The 16,415-nt window shown below is 41.2% G+C and overlaps 1 protein-coding gene across 12 annotated transcripts in view; it reads right to left on the reverse strand.

Moving 5' to 3' along the window:
* The window catches only part of SUN1 (Sad1 and UNC84 domain containing 1), a 31,446-nt gene that overhangs the window by 14,261 nt on the left and 770 nt on the right, over nt 1-16,415 (reverse strand). For 8 of the 12 annotated variants that reach the window (XM_064153727.1, XM_064153723.1, XM_064153726.1 and 5 more), the window contains exons 1-6: nt 16,149-16,227; nt 9,291-9,388; nt 3,059-3,253; nt 2,536-2,726; nt 1,556-1,582; nt 1,265-1,456 (exon numbers count right to left, since the gene is read on the reverse strand). In XM_064153727.1, coding sequence (XP_064009797.1) covers nt 1,265-1,456; nt 1,556-1,582; nt 2,536-2,726; nt 3,059-3,253; nt 9,291-9,367 — 682 coding nt within the window. In that variant the 5' untranslated portion in view covers nt 9,368-9,388; nt 16,149-16,227. Of the gene's footprint in view, nt 1-1,264; nt 1,457-1,555; nt 1,583-2,535; nt 2,727-3,058; nt 3,254-9,290; nt 9,389-13,930; nt 14,202-15,454; nt 15,730-16,148; nt 16,228-16,415 lie in introns of those variants that run through there. The other 4 variants (XM_064153720.1, XM_064153717.1, XM_064153719.1 and 1 more) reach the window with 4 other exon arrangements.

Genomic DNA, 16,415 nt, shown 5'->3' on the forward strand with positions numbered 1-16,415 from the left:
CTTGCTACTGAAAACATATTTCATTCAGGTACAACACAACTACAGTACACCAAAATGGATTCCTCTTTAATTCAAGGCCTCACAAGAAACTTCTTCATGATCCTCATGAGGATCTGGAAACTCAAGATGCTATGCAAAAGGCAAGCAGACACTTCCGAACAACTATTGATAGAATGTAGATTGCCTTGGTAAAGCAGAACCTTAGGGGATATTCATTCAGTTTTGTGTTTTGGGGGTGTAGTGGTTAAGAAATCCATTTGGAGTATGTTTTTCCCTTTGGACTTTGATTTTTCAAGCAGTTGACATTTAGCTTCTAAAAAACACTCTAACAGTTGTAAGGTTAAATGGGGAGAAGTAAGGTAAAACAAAAAGTAGGAATGGATCTTTCAGAGATTTCTTGATAACAGAATCACTCACTGTAAAGTAGCAATACTGCTAAAAGTTTCTGTAAGAAAATAACTAAATAGACCACAGAGGTTTCTGTTTGAAGACTCTGACCAAAAAGTCAAAGACATGCAGATCTGACACCAGATGGGAAGCCTCTTAAAATCACTGTTGGCTGGAACAGTCCACTGTGTTTAGAATTCAGTTTGGAAATTCACAGAATTGTAGAATCAAGCAGGTTGGAAGAGACCTCCAAGATCATCCAGGCCAACCAATCCCCCAGTCCTATCCAGTCAACTAGATCATGGCACTAAGTGCCTCAGCCAGGCTTTTCTTGAACACCTCCAGGGACAGTGCTTCAACGACCTCCCTGGGCAGCCCATTCCAATGGGGAATCACTCTCTCTGTGAAGAACTTCTTCTTAACATCCAGCCTATACTTCCCTCGGCACAATTGGAGACTGTGTCCCCTTTTTCTATTGGTGGTTGCCTGGGAGAAGAGGCCACCCCCCATCTGGCTACAGCCTCCCTTCAGGTAGCTGTAGACAGCAATGAGGTCACCCCTGAGCCTCCTCTTCTCTAGGCTAAACAACCCCAGCTCCCTCAGCCTCTCCTCATTCAACTTAAGATGCCACAGCATTTTGATTTAGAAATTGTGTAATTCCTAGAGCAGCACTGAAATAAAGAGTTGACAGTTATATCAGAAGCTGACAAGTACATAAGTTTTAGCTGATACAGACAAACATATTTCATATAAAGCTGATTTCTCTAATTTAATTCTTGGCAAATTTAGCCAGGTAGGAAAAATGCTTAAACACTACTACGTGGAAAATGCATCAGCTAAACTGTATCCAAGTAAAAGACAAAAGCAAGTAACTTACTAGATGCATGTTTCTGGCTCCTGTCCCTAGAATAAATTCTGGAAGATGGCACATGAGAAGCTGAGTATGCTGTGAGAACCTCCTTCCGTTCTGAAAGCATGCTGCAGTCACTGCATGTGTAGCCATTGCTTATTGTGGCCTGCAGTTCTGCTGTTGTATCACCATTTCCCTGAATCAGTGTAGCATCAACACCTGGGAAACCAAATGTAAAACATTAAGCGCACTGAAATCAGTCTTGCTATCACTAGCTACCATTAACTAGAATGCATGCAAAAAGAAAAGCAGAGTTACCTTCAAGGTCACCTTCATCATCAAGACCTTCAAAGGAAACAAATAATAAATTAAAATTTGGTCTGAAATAATCATAGTTGATTATTGGACATTCTTATATCTGACAAACTCATAACAGAAGTCCCACTAGTTCTGTGACTGCAAGGAAAAGCCAGTTTACCACTAGCATTTAATGTATTTTGCAGTCCACCACAAAAGAGATCCATACATTCAGACATTAATATAATAGGGCAGCAGTGAAAAGTATCCTATCACAGAAGCAGCAGATGAAACAATATGAATGACAACTGCACCTTTACTTAGCTCCCATGTGACTTTAAAGCAGCTAATTAGAAGCTTACGCTCTTTCTGCTGCTTGGTAACTACTTCTGTACCACTGGATTTTAAGATTCTGTTTTAAGAGCCAGGTAATGTAAAGTTTATAATGTGTTCTATTAATCTTGAAACAATTCCCTACATCAGGACTCTGGGAAGTTCACAAGCATACTGACTGAATTAGGACATACAGTAAGTTGTTGATCTTCTACTCAACACTTTGTAGACCACTCCCTTATTTTCCAATGAAATTGAAGCTTCCAGGAAAGCATACCTGTAAAACTAAACTGCCAGCCACACACAAAAACCCTTGAGAAATCCTTAAGTGCCACTAATCTTAATTTTCAGATTAAGGTACCTTAAGTTGAAACATTTCTGTTTATGATTAAATAAGAAAGTTATTTTCCTGTGGCGATTAAAGACATGTTCCCTGTTACCATTCTTTAATTAGCCTGTGCATACTTTGAAGACAGTAAATGTAGCAGAGCAAGTGATGGCAGGGTGAAGTTTATGCACTGGATTGAATTTCCAGTAGGCATTTAACAAGCAGAAATCTATGGCAAAACAGTAAGCATGCTCACATTTTGAAAGCAGAATGGGAAGTGGACGGGAAAGAGATAGTATAAGACAGTTTTCACAGTTTGATATGAGCACTGATTACCTACCCCAGAAATGATCAACTTCTGTCTGCTCTCGAATCAAAGATTCATCCAATACAGAGGACACCATTGATGCATCACTGGCATGGCTGTTGAAACTGCTTTGGCTATAAATGGAAGAGCTGGATAGATGTTTCCTCGGAGTCTGTCTTGCACTGCCAGACTGTTTATTCATACTTCTGCGTTGCTTCACCATTCTAGGAAACAATGCAAAGACAAAAGAAGACACAGAACACATTTATCTTCATCTTTCATTTTAAAATGAAAGAAAAAACAGTCAAGGTATTTTAACACCAATGTGACAGCTCACATCAGGTTTACAAGAACACTGTCACATTCAAGCATCTACACTTTTGCAAAGACTTCACTGCAAACAACATAATTTAATTTCTTAAGTACGGCAGTAGCCACTGAGAACAAAGAATAAACCAGCAGGTAATACAGGTCTGTATTATCATGTTCAAACAGGAAGTCTCACAACTCCAAGCAGCAAATTAACTTGTGGTGATAAAAAAAAAGGGCAGCTTACTGAGAAGACTGTTCTCTGAAGGACCTGCTTCCAGCATAAGAGCTGTCATGACGGGCATCATTTTGTGCATCATCTGATTTACTAAATCCTGCAGCAGCTAACCGTAAACTACGCCGTGACATTCTTGGCGAATCAAATACTGGATCGATTTTGTTTTCAGTCTCAAAATCCAAAGCAGATGAAGAATAACTTGAACTGCAGCAAAATAAGAACAGCAAAGTTAGCAGAGTCTAAGAGAACATTCTGCTAGCAACAAGCACACCTCTCAAGGTAGTTTTAGTGTCCATTAAAGCAGTTTATCCAGTGTTACGGAGCAATTCGCAGAAGCCACACCACACAACCCAGATAAGTCAGAAACATGTAGATGTTCAAGGTTCCCTTAAGTAAATCATATTAGAAGACTAGCAACTGAAAGCAGATCACTGTTAGAAAGAAACAACCACCATGACAACCATGTTTGAAGTTGACCCAGAAGCAAGCATTTTTTACAGCCTCAGACACATAGTTCTTTTGGGACTAATTTGAGAGTAAGCCATTGAGAACAGTTACTTCACCACACCAAGCAGCAAATTAAAAATCACGATGCACTCTAGGTTACAAGGTAAAGATTCATTTACAGACAGTTTAATTTTTTGTTTGCAAATTCCTTGTTTGAGAACCAAAGATCCATATATCACACTACTAGTCTGTTCATTTTTCCCTGGTTTATTCTACTGAGGCAACTTTACACGTAGACAAGCTTCACACCATTACCCCAGAACCTGCTGCTCAGTTTCACCAGCATCTCCATGAAAACTTGCAATGAAGACAAAGCAGCAACATGAAGCAAACACAAGCAAATTTAAAGAGACAGTAAAAAATAAATTTACTAAAACAGAAGTTTAGTCCAAAGTAGAATACTCATATTTATAATCAAAGGAAAAAGTTCAGTCCTGGAACTGAGCAGAGCTTGTTGTTACGGAGCATTGTGCAGCAGCAGGCCAGCTCCTAGAACCACTCAGCTCTACAACCCAAAGTATGTAAGTGCCAAGTGCCCTATGGCAGCTTTCCTATGAAGCCTATCCTCTTGTGCCACAGTGATATGCGGAACAGCAACAGCTGTTACTTCAATATCCCTGGAGTGTTTTGGTTTGGGTTTTGTTAGTTTTCTTTTGTTCTTGTTGTTGGTTTGGTGGCTTGCTGCTTGTTTGTTTTCAAAAACATTAAGAGCTAAGTAAGGCATTGTTAACAAAGTCAGCTCCTTCTCCCCTTGCTAAGCAAGAAAATTAAACGTGAATGAGTAAATTTTCCTATGCAATCTGTACTAGAAATCAAAGCTTTTCCTTTACAAAATATATATTAACGGCTACTAGACTGTGTAAAAAACTATGTAATGGAATTATTTTTTTTCACAGCATTATTAAACATTACAAAGTAATAACACAATATATATTTTATCACTTTGGCACACAAGTAAGTTAACACCAGAAGACTTCATAGAATGATCTAGGTTGGAAGGGATCCCTGAAGGTCATCTAGTTCAACCTCCTCTGTAGTCAGCAGGGGCATCCCCGATTAGATCAAGTTGCCCAGAGCCCTGTCAAGCCTCACTCTGAATAGCCTTAGAAGCTACACTTACAGTAGCGATTTAACTGACAAGGTAGGAGCAATTGAAGTGAGCTTCCCAACTGCTCCAAAGTACAAAGTAAAGCATATAAGATGGGACTGCATCAGAGCATGAGAGCTGCACTCCTTTCAGCCGAATAAACTAACCCAGACAATGTACTGGAGGCAAACCATCTACCTGCTCCAGCAGCTGGTGGGCACTCAGCCCACAGGACCAGACCAAAACTTATTTAAAAGATCACTTTTTTGATCACTCAAAAGTGCACAGATTTGACAGCAGGGCTTTGGCACTACATGCTTCATCTTACTGGTCTGCCCTGCTAACATTACCATGTGCAGTGCAATCCTGTGCAAGGCAGTAGCCTAAGCACAGCTTAAACCAAATACAGCATATGTTATGCTTATTAATTCTTGCTTACATCTTTGTGGAAGGAGAGAGAAAGTAAGGCAGGAGCTTTCTCATGTGAAAATGGATATGCAGAATCACAGAATCATTTTGGTTGGAAAAGATTTTAAGATCATCTGGTTCAACCATTGTCTAACTCTATCAAATCTGGTGCTAAATCATGTCCCTCAGCAGTACATCTCTGCAGTGCTAACCACCTTCAGGGTTTCTACTCTACATTTGGTTAGGTACAGAAAGATATTTTTGGAACATCTGAAAAACTTCAGTTCAGAGAGCTTGCATTCTGACACATGGGAAGTGAGAATACAGATTAAATACGGCTCCTCCCATTTTTATTCTTAAAGAGTCAGAGCCACAATTATTTACTGTTGAGTCCCTCCCTAAACAGTTGTTTCAGAACTCAGTTTTGCTATTTACATTTGCCACTACACATTTGCTTTTATTCATCTTCATCCAATGTTTTTTACAGATACTCAGTTCAGAAGAACACAAAGTACACAGGACAAGCTGACAGCTGTGACCAGCCTCGATTTGTTTCTGTTAATGAACACTTGCTGTTACTAAGTGTTTCAAAATGTGCTTGTGTACCAGCTTGGATTGAATACTTTGCCTGGGGTTGGGCTCTACCATCTAAGAAAAAATAATTTTAAAATTAATCATGGGATCTTTTAAGCAAAAAGAGCTTCTCTTGCTTATGTAGGATAGTAATTCTCTTCACATTGAATGAAATATTTGTCCTCTGTTGGCAGGACAATACACAGAAGTCTCCTAACTTGCCATCTTGCATGCCATGCTTTGGCAAGTGGCTTTCCTTTCTGCTACAGAAAAGACTGCTAAACAAAAAAACCTGCTTGTCCTTTCACTAGAGAGAAGTCAACCTATACAATACATATGGCTAATGAAAAAAAACCAAACAACCACCACACCTTAAATGTAGTGTAGGCAAGCAGTGCAAAGAGATTTCTTCCTCTGACAAACAGCTCACATGGCTGACTGACCTAGTCTTACATCTCCAGCTCTCAGCTATTACCTTAATACCTCCTTCACATGAGCTTTCATAGAATAAGAATGTCCTAGACTTCAGGGGGTTAATTTTCGAGTGGAATGAGAGCACAGTTTGCCAATTTCAGCATGCTTATAGCTTTGTCTGGAGGAGCTTGAGTGTCTCTTCTACGTTTCCTTGAAATGAAACAGGTAGCAGTGTTCTTGATGATCCAAGATACTAATAGCTGAATACAATACACCTAGAGAACTACAACTAAACAGATGCCTTCCAACATGGACTCAGGCACATAATCAACGTATGAATGTACACACACTTCCTGACCAGGGCCACTGTCCTGAGGTGTTGAGCTATTGCTCTGATCAGTTCCAGAACGCACATTAAAAAAATAAAACATTTTAATCAACTGTTTTTCAGAGTTACACCCTGATTTAATGCTCTGACAGGAAAAAAACACACCAAACAAACCAAATTCTTAACGATTTAATACGTATTTTTTAAGAAAAAGATGGTTAATGGTACCCAAATTGACAAAATCAACACAACTCCAAAGATGACAGCGACTAGAAGGAAAGATCAGCCTGAAGAGGAGGGTGTAAATTATATGTTGACAAGTGGGCGAGATTCACAAGTTAAAGTTGTATTTGAAGGAGGAAAAAGGTTATTTTGCTATATCAGTTTAATGCTTTTCTGATTTGAGCTGGAGGAGTAAAAGTAAAATAGAAGCACTACAGTTATGAACAGACAGTAATCTCAGGGAGTATTAATGTAAATTCTATTAATAGGTCATAACCAACTCTATTAATAGCTTGGTGGTATCCAACTCCACTGCACTCCTTTCTGCAGCATGACATGTACAAGCAATTTTCTTTAAAGACGCTGACAGGCAGATTTTGTAAAGATTGAACTGCCAAAGGCAGAACAAGCCAGATCAGAATATAAGCAAAACAAATACAGAAGAAGGGGCAGGGGTAAAGTGAATCTGAACATAAAAATATTTCTCATTAGCAACTCTGCCCAACTTGCACTACTTCCCTAAGATTCTTCAAATATTGCTTGAGCCAAAGTGGAAAGAGCTACATCAGTAATACATAGCATTCTGCACAGATTCAGCCAGCAGATACACAGCAAAAGTATTCTCACAAGACTGTAGCAAATTTGCTCTCTTGGTACACTATCTGCTTTCAGGATGCCAAGTATTTTCTTCCAATATTACAGGGTATTTTTCAAGAGAAAATTTTGAAGAAAGTCCTTCCTAATCCTTCCTTTTTACACAAGGAAAATTTATGAGTTAATTTCAACCCAGTTTAACTAAACTTGCCTTTAGTTATCACACTTCATCTTAACCAGCTTTATTTCTGAACAACTACCTTAACATGGTTTAGCAAAGCAAAGAGAGGCAAAAAGTTTCAAGATATATAACCCTTCCCTTCTATAAAGCCTTCTTCACAATTTCTCAATTTCACAAACCAACAATCTTTGTTTATGTAGTAAGCCAAACACTTTTTCTTCTACAAAAAAATCCAAAGTCATAATGAACTGTCTTCCAAATAGGATTTAATCATTCTACATCCTCCCTACCTGCTACAATAATCTTTGCTCCTGCAACAGTATTCTTGTTTGCTTCAGTCAGAAACAAAACTCTATGCTGACATGAGGGGGCAATAAGAAAAACTCATCTTGGAAGGGTCTTAACCAAACCCAAGTTCAAGCAAACCACTTTACTTGAAAATAAGCATCATCATCAATAAAAACATTAATGTCTTAAGTTACTAAGAGCTACTTATTCCCTCTTTTTTGGAAGAAAAATTAGTTGCTAGAGAGAAGATTGTACAGTAGTATCCTTTCAGACAAACACAACTAAGGAAAAGAAATCAAATTATATGACAACTTCCATTTGTCTTAAGAAAGATATGCTCACAGGGGCATAGAAATATGAAGAATCAAAGTCTCTTTCTCTGCACACAGTAAGGTAAGCTATCCTCTGTAGGAGTTAAATTATTTCAGCCAATCCCTAGAGTACATCTGCAACATGGAACTGAGAGCACTTAGCAATGTAACAGTGAATCTGCTGAGACAATTCGCATAAATCACCTTACATTGTCCAGCATGCCTATTCTTGAAATTAGTACACACAGTTTTGTTTAACTAACATTTTACTAACACTCCTCTAAAAATTCAAGAAGCATTGAAATTTAATTGATGCAACATAAAACACATCCCATTTTGCAGCGCTTAACGTCAGGCTATAGCTAAAAAAGAAAACCATGATTCTAAACACCAACAATGTGCAGTTTGAGAGTACACAAAAGTGAGAACATGAAGTTAAAGGCCTCTTAATTTTGCCACTTTCTGTTTAACTGATAAGTAGCCAGATGTTCCCCAATCAAAATAATGTATTTTAGAAGACAATAAATACAGAATAATGATTTAGAGGCAGAGAAAGGCCATGTCATACTGCATCCTAACCAACAAATTTGGGTTACTTTAAACTTTAAATTAGCTAATCCAACAACCTGAACTCACTTAGAATTGCTTCAAAATACATCTACTAACTCAACAAGTTACATTAAATCAGCAGCCACAACTTGCTCTATTGAAAAAAAGACAAAACAAAACAAATAGGCAAAACAACTTTTCATGTTACATATTCAAAACCATCCAACACTAGTAAAGTTATTTTTGGAAAATGGAAGTGATTTATGAAAAAGAAGTCTAATAACAGTCAGGTTAATAAAGAGATACAGGAAAAAAACAAGTTCATTAGAATAGAGATTTTACATTCACACGGGTAGCTTGCCAAAACCAATGTAAGAGTTACAGCCCAGTTTCACACCTGCAGTAATGAGTGGGTATCAATCAGCTTTAAGTGAAAATGGTGTCGAGTCACAAAACAAAACACACACACACAAGTTATAAGACACACCAGAAAACACCCAAGAAGCTTGATGGCATATTTATAGAAATAAAAGAGCAGTTGTAACTAGGCGGAGAGTAGTTATTCATAGCAACTAATAAACATTGAGTCATCGTCTTGCTCATTGTCCTTACTTCAACACGTATTCTTTCCTCCATCTAGGACGCAGCAGAGTTTCAAAACAGAGCAGAAAAAGCATGCTTCTCCACAGAAATTAGCTACTTACCGTGGAAGCTAAACTCTCCAGAATTAACAACATTGAGAACATAGAGTTTCTCTACAAGAAGAAAAGAGTTCTCACCTGAGTGCATATGTATAGCCAGTGTTCTCTGGCAGACATTGTGGAGGAGTATACATGTGTAGACGTGAAAAGTCCATGTTGACTGTTTTCAAATCATACTGTAAAAGGTGAAAATAGAGTAATGCAACCACTTAGAATTACGGAAAGTCAACGAAAGAGCCCTTGCATTGTTCAGCCTGTGTTACAAAGTGTTGAAATGTCCATTACCAGAAATATGGAGCTCTCAGTATTTCAGCAGCATTGCTGCTGGTGCTAGATATTGCTTATCATTACTGCATGAAGCTCAGTGTAGTTCTGACTGCGACTCTCCTTATGACAGTCTATTTTCAGCAATTTCCGAGTTCTCTAGAACATTGCTGTAATAAGCCAAACTCTTATCACGACTCTACTACAGCACTTTCACAGGAAATAACATATGCTAGCATTCCTAAAAACCTAATCATACAAAAAAAAAAAAATGTAGCCATGCTTTCAGAGATCTCCTCACCATCAGTTTTGCTTTGAAAGCCCACTGAGCAAAGCTCAGGCTGCTCTGTGCACCTACAAAGCACAACAGATATGAAACTTCTGGAAGTTTGTACATATAATCAATATTTTTTTACTCTTGTTGTCTTTGAATGTCTTCCACTAAGCAGTATGAGAGTTTCTTTCATTTCACATGAAACTGTGATATTTGGTATTTTGGTATAGATTAAATTATTCCTGGCATAAAAACCACTGAATACACACCCTAACAGAAGAGCCAACTGCAAAATGACTCAGAGCTAGAATTAGGTACATTTTGCAGAGTGCCATCCACTTCCAAAAAACCACAGAAGAGCAAAGTGTCCAGCCAACACTTGTAAAACTTTCCATGGGGTCTTTGAGAGGTATTGCAGCTTCAGGAAGAAAACAAAAACTGACACATATCAAGAAGCTTGCACAGCTGTCTGGGTAACTATTTAAGGTACTACATATGATTTGACTTTTAAGGTCAAGATGTTAAAAAAAACCTCAAGCCCTTCTCAGCTTCAAATTTTTACTTTTCTAGAAAAGTTTCTATAATACTATGTTTTCTGTAGTTAAATAGAGATTAGGCTGTTCTGGATTTCCATGGTTAGGAAAGCAGGATCCTGGCTATTTTCTCAGAATATCTATGGCTCCCATTCCAGCAACAGCAAAAGATATTTCACACAACTGTGATGACATGTCTAAACCAAGGTAAAAGCACTTCAATTCTTATAATCAACAACAAGCATCTCATTTTGAAGATGCATTTTGTTATGCTGAAATTAGAGTTTCCATTTGTATAGCTAAATATACCTAAGAAATAGAAACAAAATGCACAGTCACAGGTACAGGTAATAAGAGCTCAAGAAGAAATCTCTACATGTAACACCACAATGCTCTTAGTCCACCTGTGGCCTTCAAATCCCTATGTCAGTAAGGCAGGAGGATATTTCAATTACTGAAGGCAGAGTTTCCTTCTTGTCTTTTAAAATAAAACCTTACAGGTCTAAACACTGTAGCTTTCTGAATGCAAGCATCACCCTCAGATCTGTGGGATTAATGAAAAAAATTAGGTCTCACTTTTCCTATTTACTTTATAAATATATATAATAAAGATCACGGAAACACTTTCTCTACACTTACTTCACTTGTTCCTCAGCCATAATGCTTTTACTGGCTCGGATGCAAAACTTCTTTTGTTTAGAGGAAGCTTACATCAGTAGTCCAGAAATATTAGCAAAGCAGTCTGATTCTCCTGCTAGAATAAGCAGCACATACTGCTAGAATACATAACTGTTGTGCACTTGAACAATAAATAGGAACTGAGAACACAGGAAACGGGGACCAGAAAGTAATGATTCCCCAGTACTTAAAGAGGAAATACAGTGAATTTGAAGATGAGAGATATTGACAGCATCAGATCACTCTTGTTTTAAACAACAAATACAGATTTATCAGAAGTAGGCCTACTGAAATTCAAAACTATGATTAGGGTTATTCTGTTTAAATTGGTCTATCCCAACAGAAAGGTTTTGAAACCACAAGCTAGTGAAGCCTGATTAGCTTCCACTGGAGCTAAGAGTGACTGCTTAGAACACACTATTTCATCAACTGTCAGCTCAAAAGCCAATATCATGATTTGATAACCAGTGATATTTTCCCACATGTGGCCCACAAGTGAGGCTATGGGAGTGAGCTTCAAAAGCCACCCAGCTACTCCCCCTCCCTGTCTCTGCTACCCACATGGGCAGGGCAAAGGCAGGCTTCGAAAAATAACATATTGGCTTGCTTTCTCTTCTGTCTTTTTCTGCCTTCCCCAGCAGTTCTCTCTTTACCTGATTTCTGAAGAAACCAAATACTGTAATTACGCTATATTTGATAAGATTACTGGAATACATCAAGTTAGTATTAGCCAAAATAATGGCACTGCTAACTGAGAAGCCTTGAAGGTGTTTATGTGTAGGTCTATTGGTTTTCAAGATTTCCAGCAAAGATAACAGATTCACCATCTCAGCACCACAGTTAGAAAAGATTTAGGTCTTGGTTTGACTCAGTTTTAACTCTAAAGTTAATTCAGACTCAAAGGGAAAAACCTTTACTCAATTTTTCAAAGCAACAAGTCTGACTTAGAATTTGAAAATTATAGTTAACCATCACAATTTTGAGAAACAGGCACGTAAAATTTACTATGAAAATGGATTTAAAAAATTGGCTACTAGTTTAATACCTTAGTTCTCTGTCTCTTCGAAAGAGAGCACTTGAAGCTACAGAACAGACCATGGGGAGGTGGACAGTAACTGCCTCTAATTTGTTCACTCAGGTTTTACAGCACTCCACCTCATACATTAGTTACTCTTTCATATACAATTGGAACAGAAAGAAACACACTAATAAAATATTTGGGAAATTTAAAACCACAGAATTCTGCAGAGAACCAGAGAGGCAGACACAGTATTCAGCTTAAACACTCTTGGGTGCCCAGCAGATTTCTGACTTAGGTATCATAGTTCTGTCTGGACTCAGATTCATGTAGGCTTTTACTATCAACTTTGTCGCAAGCATTACTGGGATGAAACTTTAAGTAGCGTTTTTTCCTTCTTCAGAAGCCCATAAAAAAAATCTAAGCACTAAGGGATGTATAGTGAAAAACTAAGGATATACTGACATGAAAAACCCTCAAGTACTTAAAAGTACATTCATGAGACAACTTAAAGGCAGTACAAGAAAGAGATGTACACATTTCAGCTACAATGCAAGCAAGCACTAGATGCGCCTCAACTTCAGCTAACTCCCACATTCCTGCAGTTGGATTATTTGGGTTTTTTTGGAGGGAAGCAGACAACTACAACCTCAAGCATCATGTCTCCCTTGCAATTCAACTGATTTGGTGTTATAATAAATCAGCAGAGTAGAAAAGGAGAAGACATATTCTGACTTGGTGAGAGCTCAAGGAGATCCAAGAATCCTGTAAAGAGTGCAGTAGAATCTGCCTTCATGCAAAGCCCCTCGTCTGTCTCCAGAGGATGCGGTCTATGAAGCATCCAAGTGACACGAGGCTGCACTACTACCACAGAATTGGCCAGCCTCAACGAATCCTAGTACTGCAGTTTTCCTGATTTTTGTGGAAACACAGAAGCATCACAAGGTGGGGGAAAGCACTAAAACCACACTGGCAAGAACAAGGATCTTTTGGGCTACATAAAGAGACTTCCACCTACATACTATCTAGGCATTTCCTCATGAAGTCCCCTTGTGACAAAGGAAGTGGTATATGGCCATTTCATAAATGGCACCCTGGCAGAGTATAAATACTAACCAGGAAGTTAAAAATTTGCAAGAAAGCATGTCCTTTTATTTTTCACATTACAAGGGGTAATATACATACATATATTTGAAGTCTTGGAGAGATGCTGGTAGTACTACAAGTAGAATCTATTCTAGCCTTTTAAAGTAAACAAACTAAGTTTAAGTCATAATGACTTAACATACCAGTTATGTTAAGCTAAACAGACTTTTGGGCAAATTATTAATAACCATGAAACTGAAGTATGTAACCCTATCAGTTCCTGAGAGCAAGCCTTTTTCACTCATAATTTCGATGTTTAATGTCTACTATAGTTCAGAATAACCAAATTATCCTTTTTGGTAAAATAATGGCGAATTCTTAAGTAAATATACTCAATGAAGAATGTTTCCCTGTACCAAATTAACTGCTAGTTTAAACAGGCTGAAGAGCAAAGAGCTCCAAGCTAAAATCAACATTTTTATTAAAACACACATTCTTTAAATACTAGCATTCCTTTAAAAGAAAACCACAGAAGCAAACACAAACAACCGCAAGTAACAAAAGACACATTTTAACCAAATATCACCATTGAGTGTTATGGCAAAGATCCCCAAAGACAGGTGTCAAACCGTAACGCTACTAACAAAGAGTCTCTTCACAAAGCAGCAGCATTGGACGTTCACAGTTAACACCACCTTCAACTGGTTTGTAAAAGAAAGACCGGTAGAAGCTAAAGATGGTGAAACAAACACGTCTGCTCGCTGTTTACACACACCGCACGGCACCGCTCCGAGCCCTCCCTCAGCTAGGAACCCCCAAGACCGGCCCGCACTCAGACACAAAGAACTCAGTGCACAAGCCTCACCAGGCCGCTGCATTTAAAGGGATCCGGCGCTCCGCTCAAGGCCTCCCCCAGCCGGCTCTACCAGCTGCCACACAACCGGGGCTTTCGGAGCGCCCCAGCACCGTGCCCAGGTAATCCTCCAGGCCGGCAGGGTCCCCCTGGGAGCGCGGCCGGTGCCCAGCGAGGCGGGCTGCCGCGGCAGGGGCGCGGAAGGGCCGGGGGCCGCGCCCGCTGTGGCGGCCCGGGCTTAGGGCGCGCTCCCCGGGAGACAGGACATGCTGTTCCATGCCACACCGCGGGATCCCAAAATGGCTTCCCGGCCCCAACAAAGCCCGCAGGATCCGGCGGAGCTGATCCAGCCTCCCGGAGTTTCCCTGTCACTCAGGGGCAGAGTTTGAATTCACTGGCCGCGGCCGCCGCAGCCAGCCCCCAGCTTTTAACCCGCTGGTCCCCGTGCGGGGAGGGCCCGGCTTCGGGGAGCGCTTTGCCAACGCGGGGGAGCACCTCGCTCGGACCGGTTCCAATAGCAAACTCGCTGGCAGACAACAAAAGGCATGTTTTACTTTATGTCTCGAGTTCCTAAAACGCTCCGCTTGCCCAGTGAATCAACCTCGATATTATTTGTCTAACAAGATAAAATCCAGCCCAACACCTTACTCTTTATAACGAGCTCCACACCTGAAAGGCCAAGAAGTCCACAGCTCTTAGTCACCAACCCGCATGTCAGTCAACATAGATTTAAGGATATCAAGGAGATTATATATATACACACACACACATACATTTGCTAATAGATCAACATAAAAAGCCTACTAAGCTAGTCCCTAAAGCCCCCCATACAGATTACTAAAAAACCTTTAACTCACCTCCATCATTTTATGAAAGTCAGCAAATAGTAAGATGCCTCACAGGTGAGAAGGGGAATTAGACACGAACATGGAAACAACAGAAGCACTGGTCTGCAACAGTCACTTACAAAGCACTAAGACCAAGAATCGTTTAAAAAAAAAAAAAAAGAGCTCTTTCACTTCCTTTTTGTGTAATGTTAAGCTGAAAACCAGATAGGGTGGGACAGTGGATTGCAAGTACCGCAGAACACGAAATTTACTAACCTCTTCCTTTTCTATAATGCATTATAAACAACGTCTTTTTAAAGTAAACATACGTAAAATATAGCAAACCAATGACTTATTTCCAGAAGACATAAAACTTTCTGAGACTATCAAGAAAAAAGTGCCACCTCTCAGCAGCTTCACGTTTCAGACACTTGTGGCCCTGTGGTTACTAAAGGGCAACCAACAGGCAGCTCTGTCACCTCGAAATGAGCACACTACTGAAATACCATATTTTGCTGCAAAACTACAAGCGACCACACAGTCAGTAAGTGATGTCAAGCTCTTATACATCAAAATCCTGTCTAACAACACTTTCCCCGCAGGCGCAGTTCACTGACACCAACTGCCCTGAGGTGACAACCAGGGGGACACTGAAGACACGTTTGGCACCACCCAGCATCTGACCGCAGTACTAATCACAGAACGTTACCTTTGCACCAAAGCTCAGCAACTGCACTAAGTGCAGGCACCGGAGTGTGCTTATCAAGTGGAAAGCTGCAGGTTAGTCTTGACAAGAAAACTGTCCAAGCGCCAGGCCAAGAGGCACCCAAGCAGGCAGCTACAGTAGAGATTCGTCTCCCTCCTTCCAGCGCCGATTCAACTTTGGGCCCGAAGGTGAGGTCAGCATTTGACCCAACAGCGCCAGACCGCTCTCCAAGGCTACGTCTGCAGACCCTGCTGCCTTCCCTGGACTAGTTCGCCCGAGCCGAAGAAGACGCCGAACTCCCCCTGGCCCAGAGGAGGACTCAGACCGAGAAACAACGCCCCAGGGGCTCCCACGCGGGCCGCTGCCTAACGGCCCTCACGGCGCGAAGCAGTTGCGGGCGGCAGCTGCCGCCACTCAACGGGTGACGGCTAAACGGGGGCGGGGGGGTGAGGGGGGAGGTGGCTGGCAGCGCAGCAACGGCCGCAGCGGGCTGGCGCCGAGCGGTGTGTCAGCCTCTCCCTCCCGCTCTGGAGGAAGCGCGGGGGAAACGCGGCCTGAGCCCTGAGGGAAACGACAGATACTCCTCCCTCCACCCAACGGCCGTGGGAGGGAGAGGCTCCCCCTCAACGGACGGGACGAAGACGGGGGAGCGCATGCAAGCGAGCCCAGGGCTGCCGAAGCCCGGGATGGCGGTTACCTGACGCCGGTGGAGCGAGAGAAAGGCAGGAGCGCCGGCAGCAGCGGCGGCAGCTGAGATTGGCCTCGCCCCGCCTGCTTTGCGAGGCCGCCGGGAGACCCCGCCCCGCCCGCGCGGCGCGTGCCGCCAGCGCCCCCCCTCCGCGGCCTCGCCCCGCCCGCCAGTAACCGCCCCTCACACACCGACCCGCACGGAGCTGCGCCCCCCGACCCTCGCACAGCCCCGCACGGAGCCCTTCTCACGGCTCCACAGAGAGCCCCTCACACC

The sequence above is a fragment of the Pogoniulus pusillus genome, chromosome 13 (assembly GCF_015220805.1).
Source record: "Pogoniulus pusillus isolate bPogPus1 chromosome 13, bPogPus1.pri, whole genome shotgun sequence".
Lineage (NCBI taxonomy): Eukaryota > Metazoa > Chordata > Aves > Piciformes > Lybiidae > Pogoniulus > Pogoniulus pusillus.